Source organism: Oncorhynchus mykiss, chromosome 16 (genome assembly GCF_057628025.1).
Source record: "Oncorhynchus mykiss isolate SJ-2025 chromosome 16, ASM5762802v1, whole genome shotgun sequence".
NCBI lineage: Eukaryota > Metazoa > Chordata > Actinopteri > Salmoniformes > Salmonidae > Oncorhynchus > Oncorhynchus mykiss.
Genome location: NC_143037.1, coordinates 2725326 through 2748962, shown reverse-complemented (window position 1 = coordinate 2748962; position 23637 = coordinate 2725326). Strand labels below are relative to the sequence as shown.

The 23637-nt window shown below is 45.5% G+C and overlaps 1 protein-coding gene and 1 long non-coding RNA gene across 3 annotated transcripts in view; one reads left to right on the top strand and one right to left on the bottom strand.

Annotated features, from left to right (window-relative positions):
- The window catches only part of LOC149976526 (uncharacterized), a 206188-nt gene that overhangs the window by 176212 nt on the left and 6339 nt on the right, over positions 1-23637 (top strand). The gene's annotated exons all lie outside the window — the stretch shown is intronic.
- Positions 3109-23637, bottom strand: part of memo1 (mediator of cell motility 1) — a 28761-nt gene continuing 8232 nt past the window's right edge. The window contains exons 2-9 of one of the 2 annotated variants that reach the window (XM_036945965.2): positions 17923-18004; positions 17616-17684; positions 17050-17162; positions 13361-13472; positions 8862-9004; positions 7484-7560; positions 4987-5091; positions 3109-4577 (exon numbers count right to left, since the gene is read on the bottom strand). In XM_036945965.2, coding sequence (XP_036801860.2) covers positions 4446-4577; positions 4987-5091; positions 7484-7560; positions 8862-9004; positions 13361-13472; positions 17050-17162; positions 17616-17684; positions 17923-18004 — 833 coding nt within the window. In that variant the 3' untranslated portion in view covers positions 3109-4445. Of the gene's footprint in view, positions 4578-4986; positions 5092-7483; positions 7561-8861; positions 9005-13360; positions 13473-17049; positions 17414-17615; positions 17685-17922; positions 18005-23637 lie in introns of both variants that reach the window. The other variant, XM_090201758.1, reaches the window with a different exon arrangement.

Below are 23637 nucleotides of genomic sequence, written 5' to 3'. Positions count from 1 at the left end.
CTTCGGTGATGTCATCTATAAAATAGCCTCCAACACTCTACTCAACAAATTGGATGTAGTCTGTCACAGTGCCATCTGTTGTCACCAAAGCCCCATACACTAAGCACTACTGCGACCTCTATGCTCTCGTTGGCTGGCCCTCGCTTCATACTCGTCGCCAAACCCACTGGTTCCAGGTCATCTACAAGTCTCTGCTAGGTAAAGTCCACCCTTATCTCAGCTCACTGGTCACCATAGCAGCACCCACCCGTAGCACACGCTCCAGCAGGTATATCTCATTGGTCATCCCCAAAGCCAATTCCTCCTTTGGTCGCCTTTCCTTCCAGTTCTCTGCTGCCCATGACTGGAACGAACTGCAAAAATCAGTAAAGCTGGACTCTTATCTCCCTCACTAGCTTTAAGCACCAGCTGTCAGAGCAGCTCACAGATCACTGCACCTGTTCATAGCTCATCTGTAATTAGCCCATCCAATCTACCTCATCCCCATACTGTATTTATTTATCTTGACCCCAGTATCTCTACTTGCACATTCATCTTCTGCACTTCTACCATTCCAGTGTTAATGCTATATTGTAATTACTTTGCCACCATGGCCTATTTATTGCCTTTACCTCCCTTATCCTACCTCATTTTCACATGCTGTATATAGATTTTTCTACTGTATTATTGATTGTATGTTTGTTTTACTCCATGTGTAACTCTGTGTCGTTGTATGTGTCGAACTGCTTTGCTTTATCTTGGCCAGGTCTCAGTTGTAAATGAGAACTTGTTCTCAACTAGCCTACCTGGTTAAATAAAGGTTAAATACATTTTTTAAAAACACACAAAAAGTGATCCTGTCCCGGGAACTTTGTGTCATGACATCGACTCCTGTCCATTGACCAACTTCCATCCCCAGACTCCCTCAGCTGGCAACATATAGCTCACCTAGTATTTACAATTAAGCAATAACAGTCCACTCTGGTGTGTATATATATATAATAAACGGGTTACCAATGTAGTTAGAGCAGTAAAAATAAATGTCATACAGTAGTATACAGTCTGATATACCACGGCTGACATATGCCATGTTTACCGTGAATGAGGTCTCGTGCACGACGCTGAAACATTGCCTTTAAAAGGCGAATAGCTGACAGCCCGGTGGGCTCGAATCCTGGCTTCAGTATTGTTGAATTACTCTAATTTAGAGAAAACATTTTATAAAGTTGACAATGAACAAGCATGATATACGCTTTAAGAAAACAGACAAAACTTTTTGATTTTCAAATCAATTTTAGTGTTTTTTTTTTTTGGTAACATGATTCCTACCTACATATTGTGTTAGAGATGCTTTAAATCAGTTTAACCTGAGATTAAATAACTCCTGGGGAGATTTACTTCAATATATTTATTAATGGAGGTTTAATGTGAATCTGTGGAGTAACGTTCATTCTCTCTACGCAACAGAGCACAAAAAGAAAGAAAAACAATAATTAAACATAAGAGGAGAAAAAAAAATCAATCCCACCGAACAGGGACAGTAAATTGAGGGCCCTCCCGAACAGGGACAGTAAATTGAGGGCCCTCCCGAACAGGGACAGTAAATTGAGGGCCCTCCCAAACAGGGACAGTAAATTGAGGATCCTCCCAAACAGGGACAGTAAATTGAAGGCCCTCCCGAACAGGGACAGTAAATTGAGGACCCTCCCGAACAGGGACAGTAAATTGAGGGCCCTCCCAAACAGGGACAGTAAATTGAGGGCCCTCCCGAACAGGGACAGTAAATTGAGGGCCCTCCCGAACAGGGACAGTAAATTGAGGGCCCTCCCGAACAGGGACAGTAAATTGAGGGCCCTCCCGAACAGGGACAGTAAATTGAGGGCCCTCCTGAACAGGGACAGTAAATTGAGGGCCCTCCCGAACAGGGACAGTAAATTGAGGGCCCTCCCGAACAGGGACAGTTAATTGAGGGTCCTCCCGAACAGGGACAGTAAATTGAGGGTCCTCCCGAACAGGGACAGTAAATTGAGGATCCTCCCGAACAGTGACAGTAGATTGAGGATCCTCCCGAACAGGGACAGTAAGTTGAGGGCCAGTTCCAATTCACTCCCTAGCATTTTCATTTGGCCCTATACATTCAATGTTGGTCGATCTGCAAGGTGTTAGCCAAGGGGAAGGGGTGGAGAGAGAATTGGTACTGACTGATTGAATACACTTCTCCCCTGCTGAAGTAAGGAGATAACAGGCGATACTATCTCAGAAAAAGGTAGAGGGGGACAACAGGCGATACCATCTCAGAAAAAGGTAGAGGGTGGACAACAGGCGATACCATCTCAGAAAAAGGTAGAGGGGGACAACAGGCGATACCATCTCAGAAAAAGGTAGAGGGGGACAACAGGCGATACCATCTCAGAAAAAGGTAGAGGGGGACAACAGGCGATACCATCTCAGAAAAAGGTAGAGGGGGACAACAGGAGATACCATCTCAGACAAGCGATCAGAACAGATCATATGCTCTACTGTGGACTATAGGGCATATTAGGAGATATATTTCTGGGCACTAGGTGAGAGCAGACCTACATGTTCGGGAGGTAAACAGTCTCAAATTAAAAAGCAAACATACTATATATATATATATATATATAATAAAAAATAAAACACTTTTTTTTTTGTTTTGTATTTTACAGCAGAGGGTTAGTTAGTGAACTGGTTATCTATATCCCACATGGCACCCTAATCCCTTTATAGGGCACGACTTCAGACCAGGACCCTATAGGGCAGTAACCTGATCCTCCCATCCTGAACGCTGCCCTCTCCTTTCACTTCACTTCAATCCTTCAGAAGTGTGTGTATGTATATATATATATTTATTTATTTATGTTTACGAGATCCGGACGGCCGAACGACTCCAATAGGGAAGTGCACTAGATAAGCTATCGGGTGCGATTTGGGACACATTTATTGTGTGCGGCCTTAATATGTTAAACAACGGTGGAAGGTAGTAGCCACCTAGGATGCTATTCTCAGTATGTCCCAAATTGCACCCTAAGGAGACTGGTCAAAAGTAGTGCACTACATAGGGCATAGGGTGCCATTTGTGACTCAAAGGAGGGTATTACTACTAAGACATAATAGCTTGTTAAGCAGTCAGTCAATTTATTTCCTTATCATCAGGGATCACTTTTCCATTTCCAGTCAGATTACATGAGCACAGGTCTGTAAATCAGATTACATGAGCACAGGTCTGTAAATCAGATTACATGAGCACAGGTCTGTAAATCAGATTACATGAGCGCAGGTCTGTAAATCAGATTACACGACCACAGGTCTGTAAATCAGATTACATGAGCACAGGTCTGTAAATCAGATTACATGAGCACAGGTCTGTAAATCAGATTACATGAGCACAGGTCTGTAAATCAGATTACACGACCACAGGTTTGAAAAGAGAGCAAATGTAAAGATTCATTAATGCTTATACATTATTTAAAATTGTAATATTCATTTTACTTTTCTCATTCGGGAAAACAGGGTCATATGGAACAAGTCGAGTGCCCTACAAGACCCCTAAATACACCTCCCCTTAACCCCCTACAAGACCCCAAATACACCCTCCCCTCAACCCCCTACAACAGCCCCAAATACACCCTCCTTAACCCCCAAATGCCCCCTCCTTAACCCCCAAATACCCCCCTCCTTAACCCCCAAATACCCCCCTCCTTAACCCCCCAAATACCCCCCCTTCACCCCCTACAAGACCCCCAAATAACCCCCCTCCAAGACCCCCAAATACCCCCCTCCTTAACCCCCAAATACCCCCCTCCTTAACCCCCCAAATACCCCCCCTTCACCCCCTACAAGACCCTCAAATCCCCCCCCTTAACCCCCTACAAGACTCCCCTAAACGAGCCCCAAATACACCCCCCTAAACGCGCCCCAAATACACCCCCCTTAACGCGCCCCAAATACACCCCCCTTAACGAGCCCCAAATACACCCCCCCCCCTTACCCCCACAACCATTCCAGCTCCATGCCAAAATAACACTCCTTCCCTTCAATCTCAAAAACTGCAACTGCACTCCAAGCAAAAGTTTTAAGACAAAGAAAAACTCTCCGACTCACAACTGCGGAGAGGGGGAGGCAGGTAGGGGGTGCTGTGAATATAATATCTCTCCTCATTGGCTAGTCCAGATCATCGTTATGGCGATAGAAGTTTGGGTGGTTTAGAGCTGCAGTGTCACCCTATTACCTATATAGTGCACTACTTTTGACCAGAGTCCTATGGACCCTGCGATAGACTAGCGTCCTGTCCAGGGTTATGTACTAGTATATCAAGCTGCCTCGCCGCTACAGAAACAGGAGATGGGCTCCTGACCTACGGGCCATTCCGGCTCGGACAAGGCTACCATGAGCCCTGGTCAAAAGAAGTGCACTATATAGGTAATAGGGTGCCATTTGGGACCACATCAATGTACAATGAGGGCCCCGGCTGCGTAGCTAACAGAGCTGTCCTGCCAGTTCCTGCACTGGGACGACTGGGCATAGTTCAGGAAGGAGAAGTTCATCTCTGTTCCACTCTTCCTCAGCTCAGACACGGCCTGGAAAACACAATCAATCAAGTAAGTAAGACAGGCATCACGTTACACAGGAGCAGTCAGACAGGCATCACGGGAGCAGTCAGACAAGCATCACGTGACACGGGAGCATGCAGACAGGCATCACGTGACACGGGAGCATGCAGACAGGCATCACGTGACACGGGAGCATGCAGACAGGCATCACGGGAGCAGTCAGACAGGCATCACGTGACACAGGAGCAGTCAGACAGGCATCATGGGAACAGTCAGACAGGCATCACGTGACACGGGAGCAGTCAGACAGGCATCACGACACAGACCTTTGTGCAAGAATACCTGTTTAACTAACAGAAGGTGTACTGTAGATGTCAGATTATCGTTTGACTGAGGCTATACTGATATGCTCGCTGTTGTACCCGTTACGACTCACGTTTAGCAGCACTCCAATAGGATGACGTCCACAGATGGTGTTGTGGTATTTCTTCAAGTAGTTGGTGAAGGACATGGGGTCCAGTGTTTCTATAATGCCCATACCCTGGAGAGACAAGAGAGAGGGGTTTAGAACCCAGTCTGATATGGTTAACTATATAACCCTAACCCTGGAGAGACAAGAGAGAGGGGTTTAGAACCCAGTCTGATACAGTAAACTATATAACCCTAGAGAGACAAGAGAGAGGGGTTTAGAACCCAGTCTGATATGGTTAACTATATAACCCTAACCCTGGAGAGACAAGAGAGAGGGGTTTAGAACCCAGTCTGATATGGTTAAATATATAACCCTAACCCTGGAGAAACTAGAGAGAGGGGTTTAGAACCCAGTCTGAAACCCCTAACAGTTAGATATACAACCCTAACCCTGGAGAGACAATAGAGGGGGGTTTAGAACCCAGTCTGATACAGTAAACTATATAACCCTAACCCTGGAGAAACTAGAGAGAGGGGTTTAGAACCCAGTCTGATACAGTAAACTATATAACCCTAACCCTGGAGAAACTAGAGAGAGGGGTTTAGAACCCAGTCTGATATAGTTAACTATATAACCCTAACCCTGGAGAGACAAGAGAGAGGGGTTTAGAACCCAGTCTGATACAGTAAACTATATAACCCTAACCCTGGAGAAACTAGATAGAGGGGTTTAGAACCCAGTCTGATACAGTAAACTATATAACCCTAACCCTGGAGAAACTAGAGAGAGGAGTTTAGAACCCAGTCTGATACAGTAAACTATATAACCCTAACCCTGGAGAAACTAGAGAGGGGTTTAGAACCCAGTCTGATACAGTAAACTATATAAACCTAGAGATACAAGAGAGAGAGGTTTAGAACCCAGTCTGATATGGTTAACTATATAACCCTAACCCTGGAGAAACTAGAGAGAGGGGTTTAGAACACAGTCTGATATAGTTAACTATATAACCCTAACCCTGGAGAGACAAGAGAGAGGGGTTTAGAACCCAGTCTGATATGGTTAACTATATAACCCTAACCCTAGAGAGACAAGAGAGAGGGGTTTAGAACCCAGTCTGATACAGTAAACTATATAACCCTAACCCTGGAGAGACAAGAGAGAGGGGTTTAGAACCCAGTCTGATATGGTTAACTATATAACCCTAACCGTGGAGAGACAAGAGAGAGGGGTTTAGAACCCAGTCTGATATGGTTAACTATATAACCCTAACCGTGGAGAGACAAGAGAGAGGGGTTTAGAACCCAGTCTGATATGGTTAACTATATAACCCTAACCCTAGAGAGACAAGAGAGAGGGGTTTAGAACCCAGTCTGATACAGTAAACTATATAACCCTAACCCTGGAGAGACGAGAGGGGTTTAGAACCCAGTCTGATATGGTTAACTATATAACTGTAACCCTAGATAGAGAGGTGGTGATGTCTCAATTATATACATGGAAGGAGCTGAGGGGTTTAGAACCCAGTCTGATATGGTAAACTATATAACCCTAACCCTAGAGAGACAAGAGAGAGGGGTTTAGAACCCAGTCTGATATGGTTAACTATATAACCCTAACCCTAGAGAGAGAGGTGGTGATGCCTCAATTATATACATGGAAGGAGCTGAGGGGGTTAGAACCCAGTCTGATATGGTTAACTATAAAACCCTAGAGAGAGAGGTGGTGATGTCTCAATTATATACATGGAAGGAGATGAGGGGTTTAGAACCCAGCCTGATATGGTTAACTATAAAACCCTAGAGAGAGAGGTGGTGAGGTCTCAATTATATACATGGAAGGAGCTGAGGGGTTTAGAACCCAGTCTGATATGGTTAACTATAAAACCCTAGAGAGAGAGGTGGTGATGTCTCAATTATATACATGGAAGGAGCTGAGGGGTTTAAAACCCAGTCTGATATGGTTAACTATAAAACCCTAGAGAGAGAGGTGGTGATGTCTCAATTATATACATGGAAGGAGCTGAGGGGTTTAGAACCCAGTCTGATATGGTTAACTATAAAACCCTAGAGAGAGAGGTGGTGATGTCTCAATTATATACATGGAAGGAGCTGAGGGGTTTAAAACCCAGTCTGATATGGTTAACTATAAAACCCTAGAGAGAGAGGTGGTGATGTCTCAATTATATACATGGAAGGAGCTGGGGGGTTTAGAACCCAGTCTGATATGGTTAACTATAAAACCCTAGAGAGAGAGGTGGTGATGTCTCAATTATATACATGGAAGGAGCTGAGGGGTTTAAAACCCAGTCTGATATGGTTAACTATAAAACCCTAGAGAGAGAGGTGGTGATGTCTCAATTATATACATGGAAGGAGCTGAGGGGTTTAGAACCCAGTCTGATATGGTTAACTATAAAACCCTAGAGAGAGAGGTGGTGATGTCTCAATTATATACATGGAAGGAGCTGGGGGGTTTCATGTTACAACTTGGTAGAAACTGAATATCAAAATGTGTTTACCATCTTATCAAGGTGCTCAATGGATCTGTGGATCTCTCCTTGAGCCTCGTCATAGTACGTGTAGCGGAACCGTTGGCCTGTGGGAAGGAGGTCAATATATTAAGTCAGGCCCAACCGTGAAGGAGGGGGTTTGTCAAGGAGACAGAACCATTGTTTCTATATTTAGAACCCCTTTTACAAGACTGTCCCGAACCAAACTGTGCTGGCTTTTCATATATCACTTGTCCTGAAACAAACTGTGCTGGCTTTTCATATATCACTTGTCCTGAAACAAACTGTGCTGGCTTTTCTTCTCACTTGTCCTGAACCAAACTGTGCTGGCTTTTCTTCTCACTTGTCCTGAACCAAACTGTGCTGGCTTTTCATATCACTTGTCCTGAACCAAACTGTGCTGGCTTTTCATATCACTTGTCCTGAACCAAACTGTGCTGGCTTTTCATATCACTTGTCCTGAACCAATCTGTGCTGGCTTTTCATATCACTTGTCCTGAACCAAACTGTGCTGGCTTTTCATATCACTTGTCCTGAACCAAACTGTGCTGGCTTTTCACATCACTTGTCCTGAACCAAACTGTGCTGGCTTTTCATATCACTTGTCCTGAACCAAACTGTGCTGGCTTTTCATATCACTTGTCCTGAACCAAACTGTGCTGGCTTTTCATATCACTTGTCCTGAACAAAACTGTGCTGGCTTTTCATATCACTTGTCCTAAACCAAATGTGCTGGCTTTTCATATCACTTGTCCTGAACCAAACTGTGCTGGCTTTTCATATGACTTGTCCTGAACCAAACTGTGCTGGCTTTTCATATCACTTGTCCTGAACCAAACTGTGCTGGCTTTTCATATCACTTGTCCTGAACCAAACTGTGCTGGCTTTTCATATCACTTGTCCTGAACCAAACTGTGCTGGCTTTTCATATCACTTGTCCTGAACCAAACTGTGCTGGCTTTTCATATCACTTGTCCTGAACCAAACTGTGCTGGCTTTTCATATCACTTGTCCTGAACCAAACTGTGCTGGCTTTTCATATCACTTGTCCTGAACCAAACTGTGCTGGCTTTTCATATCACTTGTCCTGAACCAAACTGTGCTGGCTTTTCATATCACTTGTCCTGAACCAAACTGTGCTGGCTTTTCATATCACTTGTCCTGAACCAAACTGTGCTGGCTTTTCATATCACTTGTCCTGAACCAAACTGTGCTGGCTTTTCATATCACTTGTCCTGAACCAAACTGTGCTGGCTTTTCTTTCACATGGTCTTTCCAGCACGGTTTCAGCAACTACGATGAATGGATGTATAACCAGACTAGCGCAACTCAGTAGTGTGAACAGGGTATAATATATTGATCTCTACCAGTCCTGTTCAGTACGTACCCCAGTGGCAGAAGTCAGAGGAGATGATGAACAAGTTGGATGGATCAGCCAGATACCTGCTGAGCAGTTGCCCATAATCCTGTTCTTTAGACTCACTGAGGGCTCCAACCAGCACTGGGACAATGCTGAGCTCATCTTTATGACTGGAGTAGGAAACAGAGACAACACATTACAAGTCTGTATGGGTGTGGTGCACTGGGGGCAGTTACCTGACCGAGATGGTAAAAGCTGTTACAGGGACTGAACACATGTAAACCAACCGAAGGTATCTGTATTAAACCCAACCTAATTAAACAGTGTGTGTTTTAATTAAACCCACCTAATTAAACCCAACCTAATTAAACAGTGTGTGTTTTAATTAAACCCAACCTAATTAAACAGTGTGTGTTTTAATTAAACCCAACCTAATTAAAACAGTGTGTGTTTTAATTAAACCCAACCTAATTAAAACAGTGTGTGTTTTAATTAAACCCAACCTAATTAAACAGTGTGTGATTTAATTAAACCCACCTAATTAAACAGTGTGTGTGTTTTAATTAAACCCACCTAATTAAACCCAACCTAATTAAACAGTGTGTGTTTTAATTAAACCCAACCTAATTAAACAGTGTGTGTTTTAATTAAACCCAACCTAATTAAACAGTGTGTGTTTTAATTAAACCCAACCTAATTAAACCCAACCTAATTAAACAGTGTTTGTTAATTAAACCCACCTAATTAAACCCACCTAATTAAACCCACCTAATTAAACAGTGTGTGTTTTAATTAAACCCAACCTAATTAAACAGTGTGTGTGTTTTAATTAAACCCACCTAATTAAACAGTGTTTGTTAATTAAACCCACCTAATTAAACCCACCTAATTAAACCCAACCTAATTAAACCCAACCTAATTAAACAGTGTGTGTTTTAATTAAACCCAACCTAATTAAACAGTGTGTGTTAATTAAACCCACCTAATTAAACCCAACCTAATTAAACAGTGTTTGTTAATTAAACCCACCTAATTAAACCCACCTAATTAAACCCAACCTAATTAAACCCAACCTAATTAAACGGTGTGTTTTAATTAAACCCACCTAATTAAACCCAACCTAATTAAACCCAACCTAATTAAACAGTGTGTGTTAATTAAACCCACCTAATTAAACCCAACCTAATTAAACAGTGTTTGTTAATTAAACCCACCTAATTAAACCCACCTAATTAAACCCAACCTAATTAAACCCAACCTAATTAAACGGTGTGTGTTTTAATTAAACCCACCTAATTAAACCCACCTAATTAAACGCACCTAATTAAACCGTGTGTGTTAATTAAACCCACCTAATTAAACGGTGTGTTAATTAAACCCAACTAATTAAACCCACCTAATTAAATAGTGTGCTAATTAAACCCAACTAATTAAACAGTGTGTGCTAATTAAACCCACCTAATTAAAACACTCAAACAGGAAACAGGAAGGATCTGTCTTATTTCTGTAGATTTTCACGACATTATCAAAAGTATGTGGACACGTGCTCATTGAACATTTCATTCCAGAGTGTCTCCCCTTTGAAGAGGGGGATGGTCGAAGCTGCTTTCCAATCTTTGGGGATCTCAGACGATATGAAAGAGGTTGAACAGGCTAGTAATAGGGGGTTGCAACAATTTCGGCAGATCATTTTAGAAAGAGAGGGTCCAGATTGTCTAGCCCGGCTGATTTGTAGGGGTCCAGATTTTGCAGCTCTTTCAGAACATCAGCTATCTGGATTTGGGTGAAGGAGAAGTGGGGGAGGTTTGGGTAAGTTGCTGTGTGGGGGTGCAGGGCTGTTGACCGGGGTAGGGGTAGCCAGGTGGAAAGCATGGCCAGCTGTAGAAAAATGCTTATTGAAATGCTAAATTATTGTGGATTTATCGGTGGTGACAGTGTTTCCTATCTTCAGTGCAGTGGGTAGCTGCGAGGAGGTGCTCTTATTCTCCATGGACTTTAGTGTCCAATAACTTTTTTGAGTTAGTACTACAGGATGCAAATTTCTGTTTGAAAAATATAGCCTTAGCTTTCCTAACTGACTGTGTATATTGGTTCCCAACTTCCCTGAAAAGTTGCATATCACGGGGGCTATTCGATGCTAATGCAGAAAGCCACAGGATGTTTTTGTGCTGGTTAAGGACAGTGAGGTCTGGGGTGAACCAAGGACTATATCTATTCCTAGTTCTAATTTTTTGGAATGGAGCATGCTTATTTAAGATGGTGAGGAAGGCACTTTTAAAGAATAACCAGGCATCCTCTACTGACGGAATGAGGTCAATATCCTTTCAGGATACCCGGGCCAGGTCGATTAGAAAGGGCTGCTCGCTAAAGTTAAGGGAGAGTTTGACAGTGATGAGGGGTGGTCGTTCGACCGCTGACCCATTACGGATTCAGGCAATGAGGCAGTGATCGCTGAGATCTTGGTTGAAAACAGCAGAGGTGTATTTGGAGGGCAGGTTGGTTAGGATGATATCTATGGAGGGTGTCCGTGTTTACGGATTTGGGGTTGTACATGGTAGATTCGTTGATCATTTGTGTGAGATTGAGGGCATCAAGCTTAGATTGTAGGATGGCCAGGGTATTAAGCATGTTCCAGTTTAGGTCACCTAGCAGCACGAGCTCTGAAGATAGATGGGGGGCAATCAATTCACATATGGTGTCCAGGGCACAGCTGGGGGCAGAGGGTGGTCTATAGCAAGCGGCAACGGTGAGAGACTTGTTTCTGGAAAGGTGGATTTTTAAAAGTAGAAGCTCAAATTGTTTGCGTACAGACATGGATAGTAAGACAGAACTCTGCAGGCTATCTCTGCAGTAGATTGCAACTCCAACCCCTTTGGCAGTTCTATCTTGTCAGAAAATGTTATAGTTAGGGATGGAAATGTCAGGGTTTTTGGTGGTCTTCCTAAGCCAGGATTCAGACACGGCTAAGACATCAGGGTTGGCAGAGTGTGCTAAAGCAGTGAATAAAACAAAAACTTAGGGAGGAGGCTTCTGATGTTATAGTGCATGAAACCAGGGCTTTTACAGTTACAGAAGTCAACAAATGAGAGCGGCTGGGGATTCGGAGTGGAGCTAGGCACTGCAGGGCCTGGATTAACCTCTACATCACCAGAGGAACAGAGGAGGAGTAGGATAAGGGTACGGATAAAGGCTATAAGAACTGGTCGTCTAGTAGGTTCGGAACAGAGAGTAAAAGGAGCAGGTTTCTGGGCACGATAGAATAGATTCAAGGCATAAATGTACAGACAAAAATGTATGGTAGGATGTGAGTACATTGGAGGTAAACCTAGGCATTGAGTGATGATGAGAGAGATATTAATATGGAGTTAGTCAAGAACATTAGTGAGGTCTGATGTTGGGCGATTAGGCCTGGCTCACAGTCGGAGGCTCCAATTCATCCCAAAGGTGTTTGATGGGTTTGAGGTCAGAGCTCTGTGCAGGACAGTCAAGTTTTTCCACACCGATCCTGACAAACCATCTCTGCATGGACCTCGCTTTGTGCACGTTGGGCATTTTCATGCTGGAACAGGAAATGGCCTTCCCCAAAATGCTGCCACAAAGTTAGCAGCACAGAATCAACTAGAATGTAATTTTAAGCTGTAGTGTTAAGATTTCCCTTCACTGAAACTAAAGGGCATAGCCAGAACCATTATTTATCCTCCACCAAAATTGTTGGCACTATGCATTGGGGCAGGTATCGCTCTCCTGGCATCTGCCAAACCCAGATTTATCCGTTAGACTGCCAGATGGTGAAGTGCGAATCATCGCTCCAGAGAACGCGTTTCCACTGCTCCAGAGTCCAATGGCGGTGAGCTTTACACCACTCCAGCCGACGCTTGGCATTGCTCGTGGTGATCTTAGCCTTGTGTGCGGCTGCTCGGCCATGGAAACCCATTTCAATAAGCTCCCAACGAACAGTTCTTGTGCTGACGTTGCTTCCAGAGGCAGTTTGGAACTCGGCAGTGAGTGTTGCAACGAAGGACAGACCATTTCTATGCGTAAGTAAGGGACATTCTACTGTCAATGTTTGTCTATGGTGATCGCATGGCTGTGTGCCCCGATTTTATACACCCGTCAGCAATATTTGTGGCTGAAAAAATCCACTAATTTGAAGGCGTGTCCACATACTTTTGGCCACGTTGTGTATTCCTGATAAAAAGGTGTGTGTGTGTTCATATAGTGGGCCTATTAATTGAGCATGCAGGCCTTACTTCATTAGTAAACAACCAATCATACGCCATAGTCAAGACTCAAACCATCCTGGAACTGGGGGGGGGAGAGAGCGCTTAACAAAATGTCAAGACAAACCAGTCATGAATCCCTGCTGGCTCCCACCACCACCCCTACCAGGCAGACAGGCTAGGTCTGTAGAGCCTCTCAGTCCTCTGTTACTGTACTCTCTACAGATGGATGGCTTAGTGATTATTGAAGCAGACGTTTGACAGGTCCTTTTTTCTTTATAGCTGCAGTGTGTTAGTCTGTCTTACCTCTCCATGGCTTTAGCAGTGTAAGGCAGATGCATTTCAATGCTGTGCTCCTCCTCGTCTGTCTGAAGACTCATCCTCTCAAACATCCCAGTCTTCCAGAGGTCAGCATAGACTAGAGGGAGGTGAGGATTCAATATACAGGAGGTCAGCATAGACTAGAGGGAGGTGAGGATTCAATATACAGGAGGTCAGCATAGACTAGAGGGAGGTGAGGATTCAATATACAGGAGGTCAGCATAGACTAGAGGGAGGTGAGGATTCAATATACAGGAGCTCAGCATAGACTAGAGGGAGGTGAGGATTCAATATACAGGAGGTCAGCATAGACTAGAGGGAGGTGAGGATTCAATATACACATATTCATGATTACTGGCCATGTGAGGTTTGAATTAGCATATTACAACAAGTCATTAGTTTAGACACTAGGGGTGTAACCAGTGTGGACATGGGTTCGGTCCGCACTGTGAACACAAATGAATACATAAAAATAAAAACACTAGGCCTGAGGGCTACGCTTGTACGCCACGACTACACATAGATCAGAAATACAGTGTAGACATTGTTCATGTTGAAAATGACTATTGTAGCTGGAAACGGACGATTTTCTATGGAATATCTACATAGGCGTACAGAGGCCCATTATCAGCAACTATCACTCCTGTGTTCCAATGACACGTTGCATTAGCTAATCCAAGTTTATCATTTCAAAAAGGCTAATTGATCATTAGAAAATTACAATATCGATAGCTATGTTTATAGCCGCAGATATGCACCCATTCTCAGTGGGTGAGAAGAATAGGAGTTTCGGTATCTCGTTAAAGTGCTCGAGCCACGTTACGAACTTCCCTCTCCCTTCCATTTCAGCAAACAGGAAGTACGAAGAAAGCTAAGGCAGAAGATGTCATGGAATTGGCCAATTCACCCTGTGTTGGGCTTACTACAGATGGATGGACCTCAATGGGGTACAGAGAGGTACTTCACATTACCCTGGAGAGTGGGACGTGAGAAGAAGAATGGTACAGACCCCTTTACGAGAGTCACAAGTGTACATCTTTTTGTCTTTGTAAGGAAAACTTTACAACCTATACACATGCATAATTGCACTTTTCAGTGTTGTTGATGAGTAATCGTGTCTTCACAATCAGGAATACCAACACTTTGTATTTTCTTAAACGAAAATGAACTACAGTAACTTTTGGAATTTAATTTTCCCGCTTTACCGAAACTGAACCGCGATCCCAAAACGGCAATACATACCCAGGCCGCGATCCCAAAACATACCCGGGCCGCGATCCCAAAACATACCCGGACCGCGATCCCAAAAGGGCAATACATACCCGGGCCGCGATCCCAAAACATACCCGGGCCGCGATCCCAAAACATACCAGGGGGCCGCAATCCCAAAACGTACCCGGACGCGATCCCAAAACGGCAATACATACCCGGGCCGCGATCCCTAAACATACCCGGGCCGCGATCCCAAAACATAGCCGGGCCGCGATCCCAAAACATAGCCGGACCGCGATCCCAAAACATACCCGGACCGCTATCCCAAAACATACCCGGACCGCAATCCCAAAACGGCAATACATACCCGGGCCGCGATCCAAAAACATACCAGGGCCGCGATCCCAAAACGGCAATACATACCCAGGCCGCGATCCCAAAACATACTCGGGTCGCGATCCCAAAACGGCAATACATACCCGGGCCGCGATCCCAAAACGGCAATACATACCCGGGCCGCGATCCCAAAACGGCAATACATACCCGGGACGCGATCCCAAAACATACCCGGGCCGCGATCCCAAAACATACCCGGGCCGCGATCCCAAAACTGCAAAACATACCCGGGCCGCGATCCCAATACATACCCGGGCCGCGATCCCAATACATACCCGGGCCGCGATCCCAAAACATACCCGGGCCGCGATCCCAAAACATACCCGGGCCGCGATCACAAAACGGCAATACATTCCCGGGCCGCGATCCCAAAACATACCCGGACCGCGATCCCAAAACGGCAATACATACCCGGGCCGCGATCCCAAAACATACCCGGGCCGCGATCCCAAAACAGCAATACATACCCGGGCCGCGATCCCAAAACATACCCGGGCCGCGATCCCAAAACAGCAATACATACCCGGGCCGCGATCCCAAAACATACCCGGGCCGCGATCCCAAAAAGGCAATACATACCCGGGCCGCGATCCCAAAACATACCCGGGCCGCGATCCCAAAACATACCAGGGCCGCGATCCCAAAACATACCCGGGCCGCGATCCCAAAACGGCAATACATACCCGGGCCGCGATCCCAAAACATACCCGGGCCGCGATCCCAAAACATACCCGGGCCGCGATCCCAAAACGGCAATACATACCCGGGCCGCGATCCCAAAACATACCCGGGCCGCGATCCCAAAACGACAATACATACCCGGGCCGCGATCCCAAAACCGCAATACATACCCGGGCCGCGATCCCAATACATACACGGGCCGCGATCCCAAAACTGCAATACATACCCGGGCCACGATCCCAATACATACCCGGGCCGCGATCCCAAAACGGCAATACATACCTGGGCCGCGATCCCAAAACATACCCGGGCCGCGATCCCAAAACGGCAATACATACCCGGGCCGCGATCCCAAAACATACCCGGGCCGCGATCCCAAAACATACCCGGGCTGCGATCCCAAAACGGCAATACATACCCGGGCCGCGATCCCAAAACATACCCGGGCCGCGATCCCAAAACAGCAATACATACCCGGGCCGCGATCCCAAAACATACCCGGGCCGCGATCCCAAAAAGGCAATACATACCCGGGCCGCGTTTCCAAAACATACCCGGGCCGCGATCCCAAAACATACTCGGGCCGCGATCCCAAAACATACCCGGGCCGCGATCCCAAAACATACCCGGGCCGCGATCCCAAAACGGCAATACATACCCGGGCCGCGATCCCAAAACATACCCGGGCCGCGATCCCAAAACGGCAATACATACCCGGGCCGCGATCCCAAAACATACCCGGGCCGCGATCCCAAAACGACAATACATACCCTGGCCGCGATCCCAAAACGGCAATACATACCTGGGCCGCGATCCCAAAACATACCCGGGCCGCGATCCCAAAAAGGCAATACATACCCGGGCCGCGATCCCAAAACATACACGGGCCGCGATCCCAAAACTGCAATACATACCCGGGCCGCGATCCCAATACCTACACGGGCCGCGATCCCAAAACGGCAATACATACCTGGGCCGCGATCCCAAAACATACCCGGGCCGCGATCCCAAAAAGGCAATACATACCCGGGCCGCGATCCCAAAACATACCCGGGCCGCGATCCCAAAACGGCAATACATACCCGGGCCGCGATCCCAATACATACCCGGGCCGCGATCCCAAAACTGCAACACATACCCGGGCCTACTAGACACACTGCAGCTTGTTTGGCAGCGTCAGTCAGATGGTTGGGTCCACTGAGGACATATACGTTCCCCCCCCCCACACACACATGTCAAGCTTCACCGTTTAAAACAAAACAGGGTTATTTTGTTACATTTGAAAATTACTCTTCTGGTCAATCCGGAGATTGCTGAGTGGTGTTTTTAAACCTCAGCAGAGGACAGGGCACAGTATGTATGTATGTATGTATGTATGTACCTACCATTCTGGTCAATCCTGAGATCGTAGAGAGGTGTTTTATAAACCTCAGCAGAGGACAGGGCACAGCGGGACAGAGGAACATGGTGAGACGGGCCCAAGATGAACACCCTGCGACTACAGGGGGAAGAGAGGAGTCCGTCACCTCACTCTGTCACCTTTACCTCCCTGACTCACATTAGCATAGCAGCTCAGTGGACCCAGTCATCGGGCCATTAGTAGCCTCGGCCCAGCAGGCTTCGCTCACGTCGCTCACGTAGTTCCAAGGTAAGGCTGTGACAGAGGCTAGGCCAATACTGCTAACTACTCTCTGTCTGAGGTAACTAAGGGGCAGATAGTTCCTTCAGGGTGAAACAGGGCAGGCAGATCTAAGGTTTGATAAGGAGGGAAAAATGTAGAAACGAAGAAAAAAAAAAAAAAAACAATACATTTACATTTTAAAACATCTAAAATGTCGATATAATATTATTATACTTTACACGGAAATTCATTACTGACAAAAGGTGTTCCGTTTAGAAAGTCCCCTGGACATTTTTAACGTAACTAAACGAGACGCGGTAAATGACTTACGTGACAGAAGGGTCTATTTGTTTGTAGGCGTGTGCAGCACAAGCACCACAGTAGGAATATCCAGCGTGCCTGAAAACACAGATGTCTGTTAGGTAGGAAATGACATCATGGCAGGCCAGACACCATTACAACAACACAAAACATAACATCCTTTGAGGATGTTCGACCTCCACTTTCCCCCCCATCAACACGTACACATTTTAGTCATTCATACACCGTTATCAAATCATATTTAGGAGTGACTCTTGATGACCAAGATGAGGCCTTGTCGCGTGACTGAGATATTATAATCATCAGTGGAGCTTACGGTGCTATGATGGCTCTAGCGGGGCTGATCGTGGATTGTGCTTGAGACAACCAACCTTCTAGTTGTGTATTTAGCTGGGAGCCTGCAGAAAGGGAAGAGGGGGAAACAAGTTAAAGAGAATTACACTTCATTACGAAACAGAAAATGAGTTGTCTGCTGTAGCCAACCACACAGGGCCTTCAGAAAGTATTCACAGCCCTGGACCTTTCCCACATTTTGTTGTGTTACAGCCTGAATTTAAAATGGATTACATTGAGATTGTGTCGATGGCTTACACACAATACCCCATAATGTCAAAGTCTAATTGTTTTGTTATACATACATACATACATACATACATACATACATACATACATACATACATACATACATACATACATACATACATACATACATACATATACACACAAACTCACACAAACTTTTCAGGACCCTATTTTTCAAAAGACAATTCGTGAAAATCCAAATAACTTCACAGATTTTCATTGTAAAGGGTTTAAACACTGTTTCCCATGCTTGTTCAATGAACCAAACAATTAATGAACATGCACCTGTGGAACGGTCGTTAAGACACTAACAGCTTACAGACGGTAGGCAATTAAGGTCACAGTTATGAAAACTTAGGACACTAAAGAGGCCATTCTACTGACTCTGATAAACACCAAAAGAAAGATGCCCAGGGTCCCTGCTCATCTGCGTGAACGTGCCTTAGGCATGTTGCAAGGAGGCATGAAGACTGCAGATGTGGCCAGGGCAATAAATTGCAATGTCCGTACTGTGAGTCGCCGAAGACAGCGCTACAGGGAGACAGGACGGACAGCTGATCGTTCTCGCAGTGGCAGGCCACGTGTAACAACACCTGCACAGGATCGGTACATCCGAACATCACACCCGCGGGACTGGTGAAGGATGCATCAACAAGGGGGTGCAGGGCTGTTGACCGGGGTAGGGGTAGCCAGGTGGAAAGCATGGCCAGCTGTAGAAAAATGCTTATTGAAATCAGTGCAGTGGGCAGCTGGGATGAGGTGCTCTTATTCTCCATGGGCTTCACAGTGTCGCAGAACTTTTTTGAGTTTGTGCTACAGGATGCAAATTTCTGTTTGAAAAAGCTAGCCTTCACTTTGCTTTCCTAACTGCCTGTATATATTTGTTCCTAACTTACCTGAAAAGTTGCGGGGGCCTAATCCAAGCTTATTGAGCTTATAAAAGGCTAATTGATCATTGGAGTCCTGATTAAAGAAGCAAAAAAACTGGCCTTCTTTAGACTAGTTGAGTATCTGGAGCATCAGCATTTGTGGGTTCAATTACAGACTCAAAAATGGCCAGAAACTTGGTCAGTCTATTCTTGTTCTGAGAAATTAAGGCGATTCCACGTGAGAAATTGCCAAGAAACTGAAGATCTTGTACAACGCTGTGTACTACTCCCTTTACAGAACAGTGCAAACTGGCTCTAACCAGAATAGAAAGAGTGGGAGGCCCCCCGTGCACAACTGAGCAAGAGGACAAGTACATTAGAGTGTCTAGTTTGAGAAACGGACGCCTCACAAGTCCTCAACTGACAGCTTCATTAAATAGTACCCACAAAACACCCGTTTCAATGTCAACCGTGAAGAGGCGACTCCGGGATGCTGGTCTTCTAGGCAGAGTTGCAAAGAAAAAGCCATATCTCAGACTGGCCAATAAAATTAAGATTAAGATGGACAAAAGAACAGACACTTGACAGAGGAACTCTGCCTGTAATAATACCACTGTAATTACATGTCTAATATGATTTTTGAATGACCATGTCATCTCTGTACCCCACACATCCAATTATATGTAAGGTCCCACAGTGGAGCAGTGAATTTCAAAAACAGACAACCACAAAGACCAGGGAAGTTTTCCAATTCCTAACAAATAAACTCCAACTCTACCTATTGGTATTTGGGTAAAAAAAGAAAAGGAAAAAAAAAAGCAGACATTGAACACCCCGTTGAGCTGAAGTTTTTAAATGACACTTTGGATGGTGTATCAATACACCCAGTCACTAATAAAGATAACCGAGTTGCCAGAGAGGAAGGAAACTTCTCAGGGATTTCACCATGAGGCAAATGGTGACTTTTAAAAAGTTATAGAATTTTTAACAGTTATAGAATTTAATGGGTTGTGATAGGAGAAAACTGAGGATGGATCAACATTGTAGTTACTCCACAAACCGAACCTAATTTACAGAGTGAAAAGGAAGCCTTTATCCAACACAAATATTCCACAACAAGGAACTAAAGTAATACTGCAAAAGAAAGTTGTGTTGTATTTGATTTGCCCCAAACATACATTACAGAGTACCACACTCCATATTTTCAAGCATTGTGGTGGCTGCACCATGTTATGGGTATGCTTGTAATCGTAAAGGACTGGGGAGTTTTTCCAGGATTAAAAGAAATGGAATGAAGCTAAGTACAGGCAAAATCCTAGAGGAAAAGCTGGTTGAGTCTGCTTTCCACCAGACACTGGGAGATGAATTCACCTTTCAGCAGGATAATAACCTAAAACACAAGGCCACATCTACACTGGAGTTGCTTAGCATGAAGACAGTGAATGTTCCCGAGTGGCTGAGTAACAGTTGACTTAAATCGACTTGAAAATGACTGTCCAGCAATGATCAACAACCAATTTGACAGAGCTTTTGAGCATTTGACGGGCAAATGTTGCACAATTCAGGTGTGGAAAGCTCTTACAGACTTACCCAGAAAGACTCAAAGTTGTAATCTTTACCAAAAGTTATTTTACAAAGTATTGACCCAGGGGTGTGAATACTTATGAGATATTTCATTGGCAATAAAAAGTCCTAAAAGTTTTCACTATCATTATGGGGTATTGTTTGTAGACGGTTGAGGGGGAAAAAAAGTGTCTTCCTTTTTTAAATTGAGGCTGTAAACACATTTACAGGAAGTCAAGAAGTCTGAAGGCACTGTAACCGTTAGCTAGCTAACTAACGACTCTATTTAGAGTCCGCTCTCATCAATATCCGCAGCGGCATCAACGTCAAGCTCAGCACCAGGAACTAATGCAAGTCACCTCACCTGGCGAGCAAATAAATACACTGGAACTACGCATAGTCAGTGTTCTGTTGGGTGTGTCTACAATTCAACTTCTGCTGTGGTCGTTTCTGTATTATTTCTGAGCATGGAATCGCTTAGCTGATTGGTTCATGTAAGGCTCGAATTGGAGAAAAGGGGGTATTCGTAAGAGGGGATGGCGTGGGTGACTGACTGGTGTCTGTTGGATGTGAGTATTGTGTGTGAAGGTCAGTCAGTACGCATGATATATTGACACGAGGGGGGAGGGGGGTGGATATAGTGCCTTGTTTGAGTGTGTATTGATAGGGACAAAGTAGTCAAATGTTGGCTACTGTGTACAGACTAACCCTGCTGCTGATGACACCAGCTTTAGTGGCACATGGTTTATTGTATGGTTACACATCCTCACGATCAGTCTTCATGGTCTTTCCAGGACAAACAAATCTGCAAGAGGTCAACTATAGGAGGCCTAGTATACTCACCACTGTATTTTGCTATAAATATTACTAGCTGTTGTGTACAGGGCATTCGGAAAGTATTCAGACCCCTTCACATTTTTGTTCCGTTACAGCCTTATTCTAAAATGGATTAAATAGACCCGCCCCCTCAATCTAAACACAATACAACAATGACAAATGGATTAAATAGACCATCCAGGCCTGGAGTTTAGTATACTACCACTGGTGTGCCATCCAGGCCTGGAGTTTAGTATACTACCACTGGTGTGCCATCCAGGCCTGGAGTTTAGTATACTACCACTGGTATGCCATCCAGGCCTGGAGTTTAGTATACTACCACTGGTCTGCCATCCAGGCCTGGAGTTTAGTATACTACCACTGGTGTGCCACCCAGGCCTGGAGTTTAGTATACTACCACTGGTCTGCCACTCCAGGCCTGGAGTTTAGTATACTACCACTGGTGTGCCACCCAGGCCTGGAGTTTAGTATACTACCACTGGTATGCCATCCAGGCCTGGAGTTTAGTATACTACCACTGGTCTGCCATCCAGGCCTGGAGTTTAGTATACTACCACTGGTGTGCCATCCAGGCCAGGAGTTTAGTATACTACCACTGGTGTGCCATCCAGGCCTGGAGTTTAGTATACTACCACTGGTGTGCCATCCAGGCCTGGAGTTTAGTATACTACCACTGGTGTGCCACCCAGGCCTGGAGTTTAGTATACTACTACTGGTGTGCCACCCAGGCCTGGAGTTTAGTATACTACCACTGGTGTGCCATCCAGGCCTGGAGTTTAGTATACTACCACTGGTCTGCCATCCAGGCCTGGAGTTTAGTATACTACCACTGGTCTGCCACCCAGGCCTGGAGTTTAGTATACTACCACTGGTGTGCCATCCAGGCCTGGAGTTTAGTATACTACCACTGGTGTGCCATCCAGGCCTGGAGTTTAGTATACTACCACTGGTGTGCCACCCAGGCCTGGAGTTTAGTATACTACTACTGGTGTGCCACCCAGGCCTGGAGTTTAGTATACTACCACTGGTGTGCCACCCAGGCCTGGAGTTTAGTATACTACCACTGGTGTGCCATCCAGGCCTGGAGTTTAGTATACTACCACTGGTCTGCCATCCAGGCCTGGAGTTTAGTATACTACCACTGGTCTGCCATCCAGGCCTGGAGTTTAGTATACTACCACTGGTCTGCCATCCAGGCCTGGAGTTTAGTATACTACCACTGGTGTGCCATCCAGGCCTGGAGTTTAGTATACTACCACCGGTGTGCCATCCAGGCCTGGAGTTTAGTATACTACCACTGGTGTACCACCCAGGCCTGGAGTTTAGTATACTACCACTGGTGTGCCACCCAGGCCTGGAGTTTAGTATACTACCACTGGTGTGCCACCCAGGCCTGGAGTTTAGTATACTACCACTGGTGTGCCACCCAGGCCTGGAGTTTAGTATACTACCACTACCACTGGTGTGCCACCCAGGCCTGGAGTTTAGTATACTACCACTGGTGTGCCACCCAGGCCTGGAGTTTAGTATACTACCACTGGTGTGCCACCCAGGCCTGGAGTTTAGTATACTACCACTGGTGTGCCATCCAGGCCTGGAGTTTAGTATACTACCACTGGTGTGCCATCCAGGCCTGGAGTTTAGTATACTACCACTGGTGTGCCATCCAGGCCTGGAGTTTAGTATACTACCACTGGTGTGCCATCCAGGCCTGGAGTTTAGTATACTACCACTGGTGTGCCATCCAGGCCTGGAGTTTAGTATACTACCACTGGTGTGCCACCCAGGCCTGGAGTTTAGTATACTACCACTGGTGTGCCATCCAGGCCAGGAGTTTAGTATACTACCACTGGTGTGCCATCCAGGCCAGGAGTTTAGTATACTACCACTGGTATGCCATCCAGGCCAGGAGTTTAGTATACTACCACTGGTCTGCCACTCAGGCCTGGAGTTTAGTATACTACCACTGGTGTGCCATCCAGGCCTGGAGTTTAGTATACTACCACTGGTGTGCCATCCAGGCCTGGAGTTTAGTATACTACCACTGGTGTGCCATCCAGGCCTGGAGTTTAGTATACTACCACTGGTGTGCCATCCAGGCCTGGAGTTTAGTATACTACCACTGGTGTGCCACCCAGGCCTGGAGTTTAGTATACTACCACTGGTGTGCCATCCAGGCC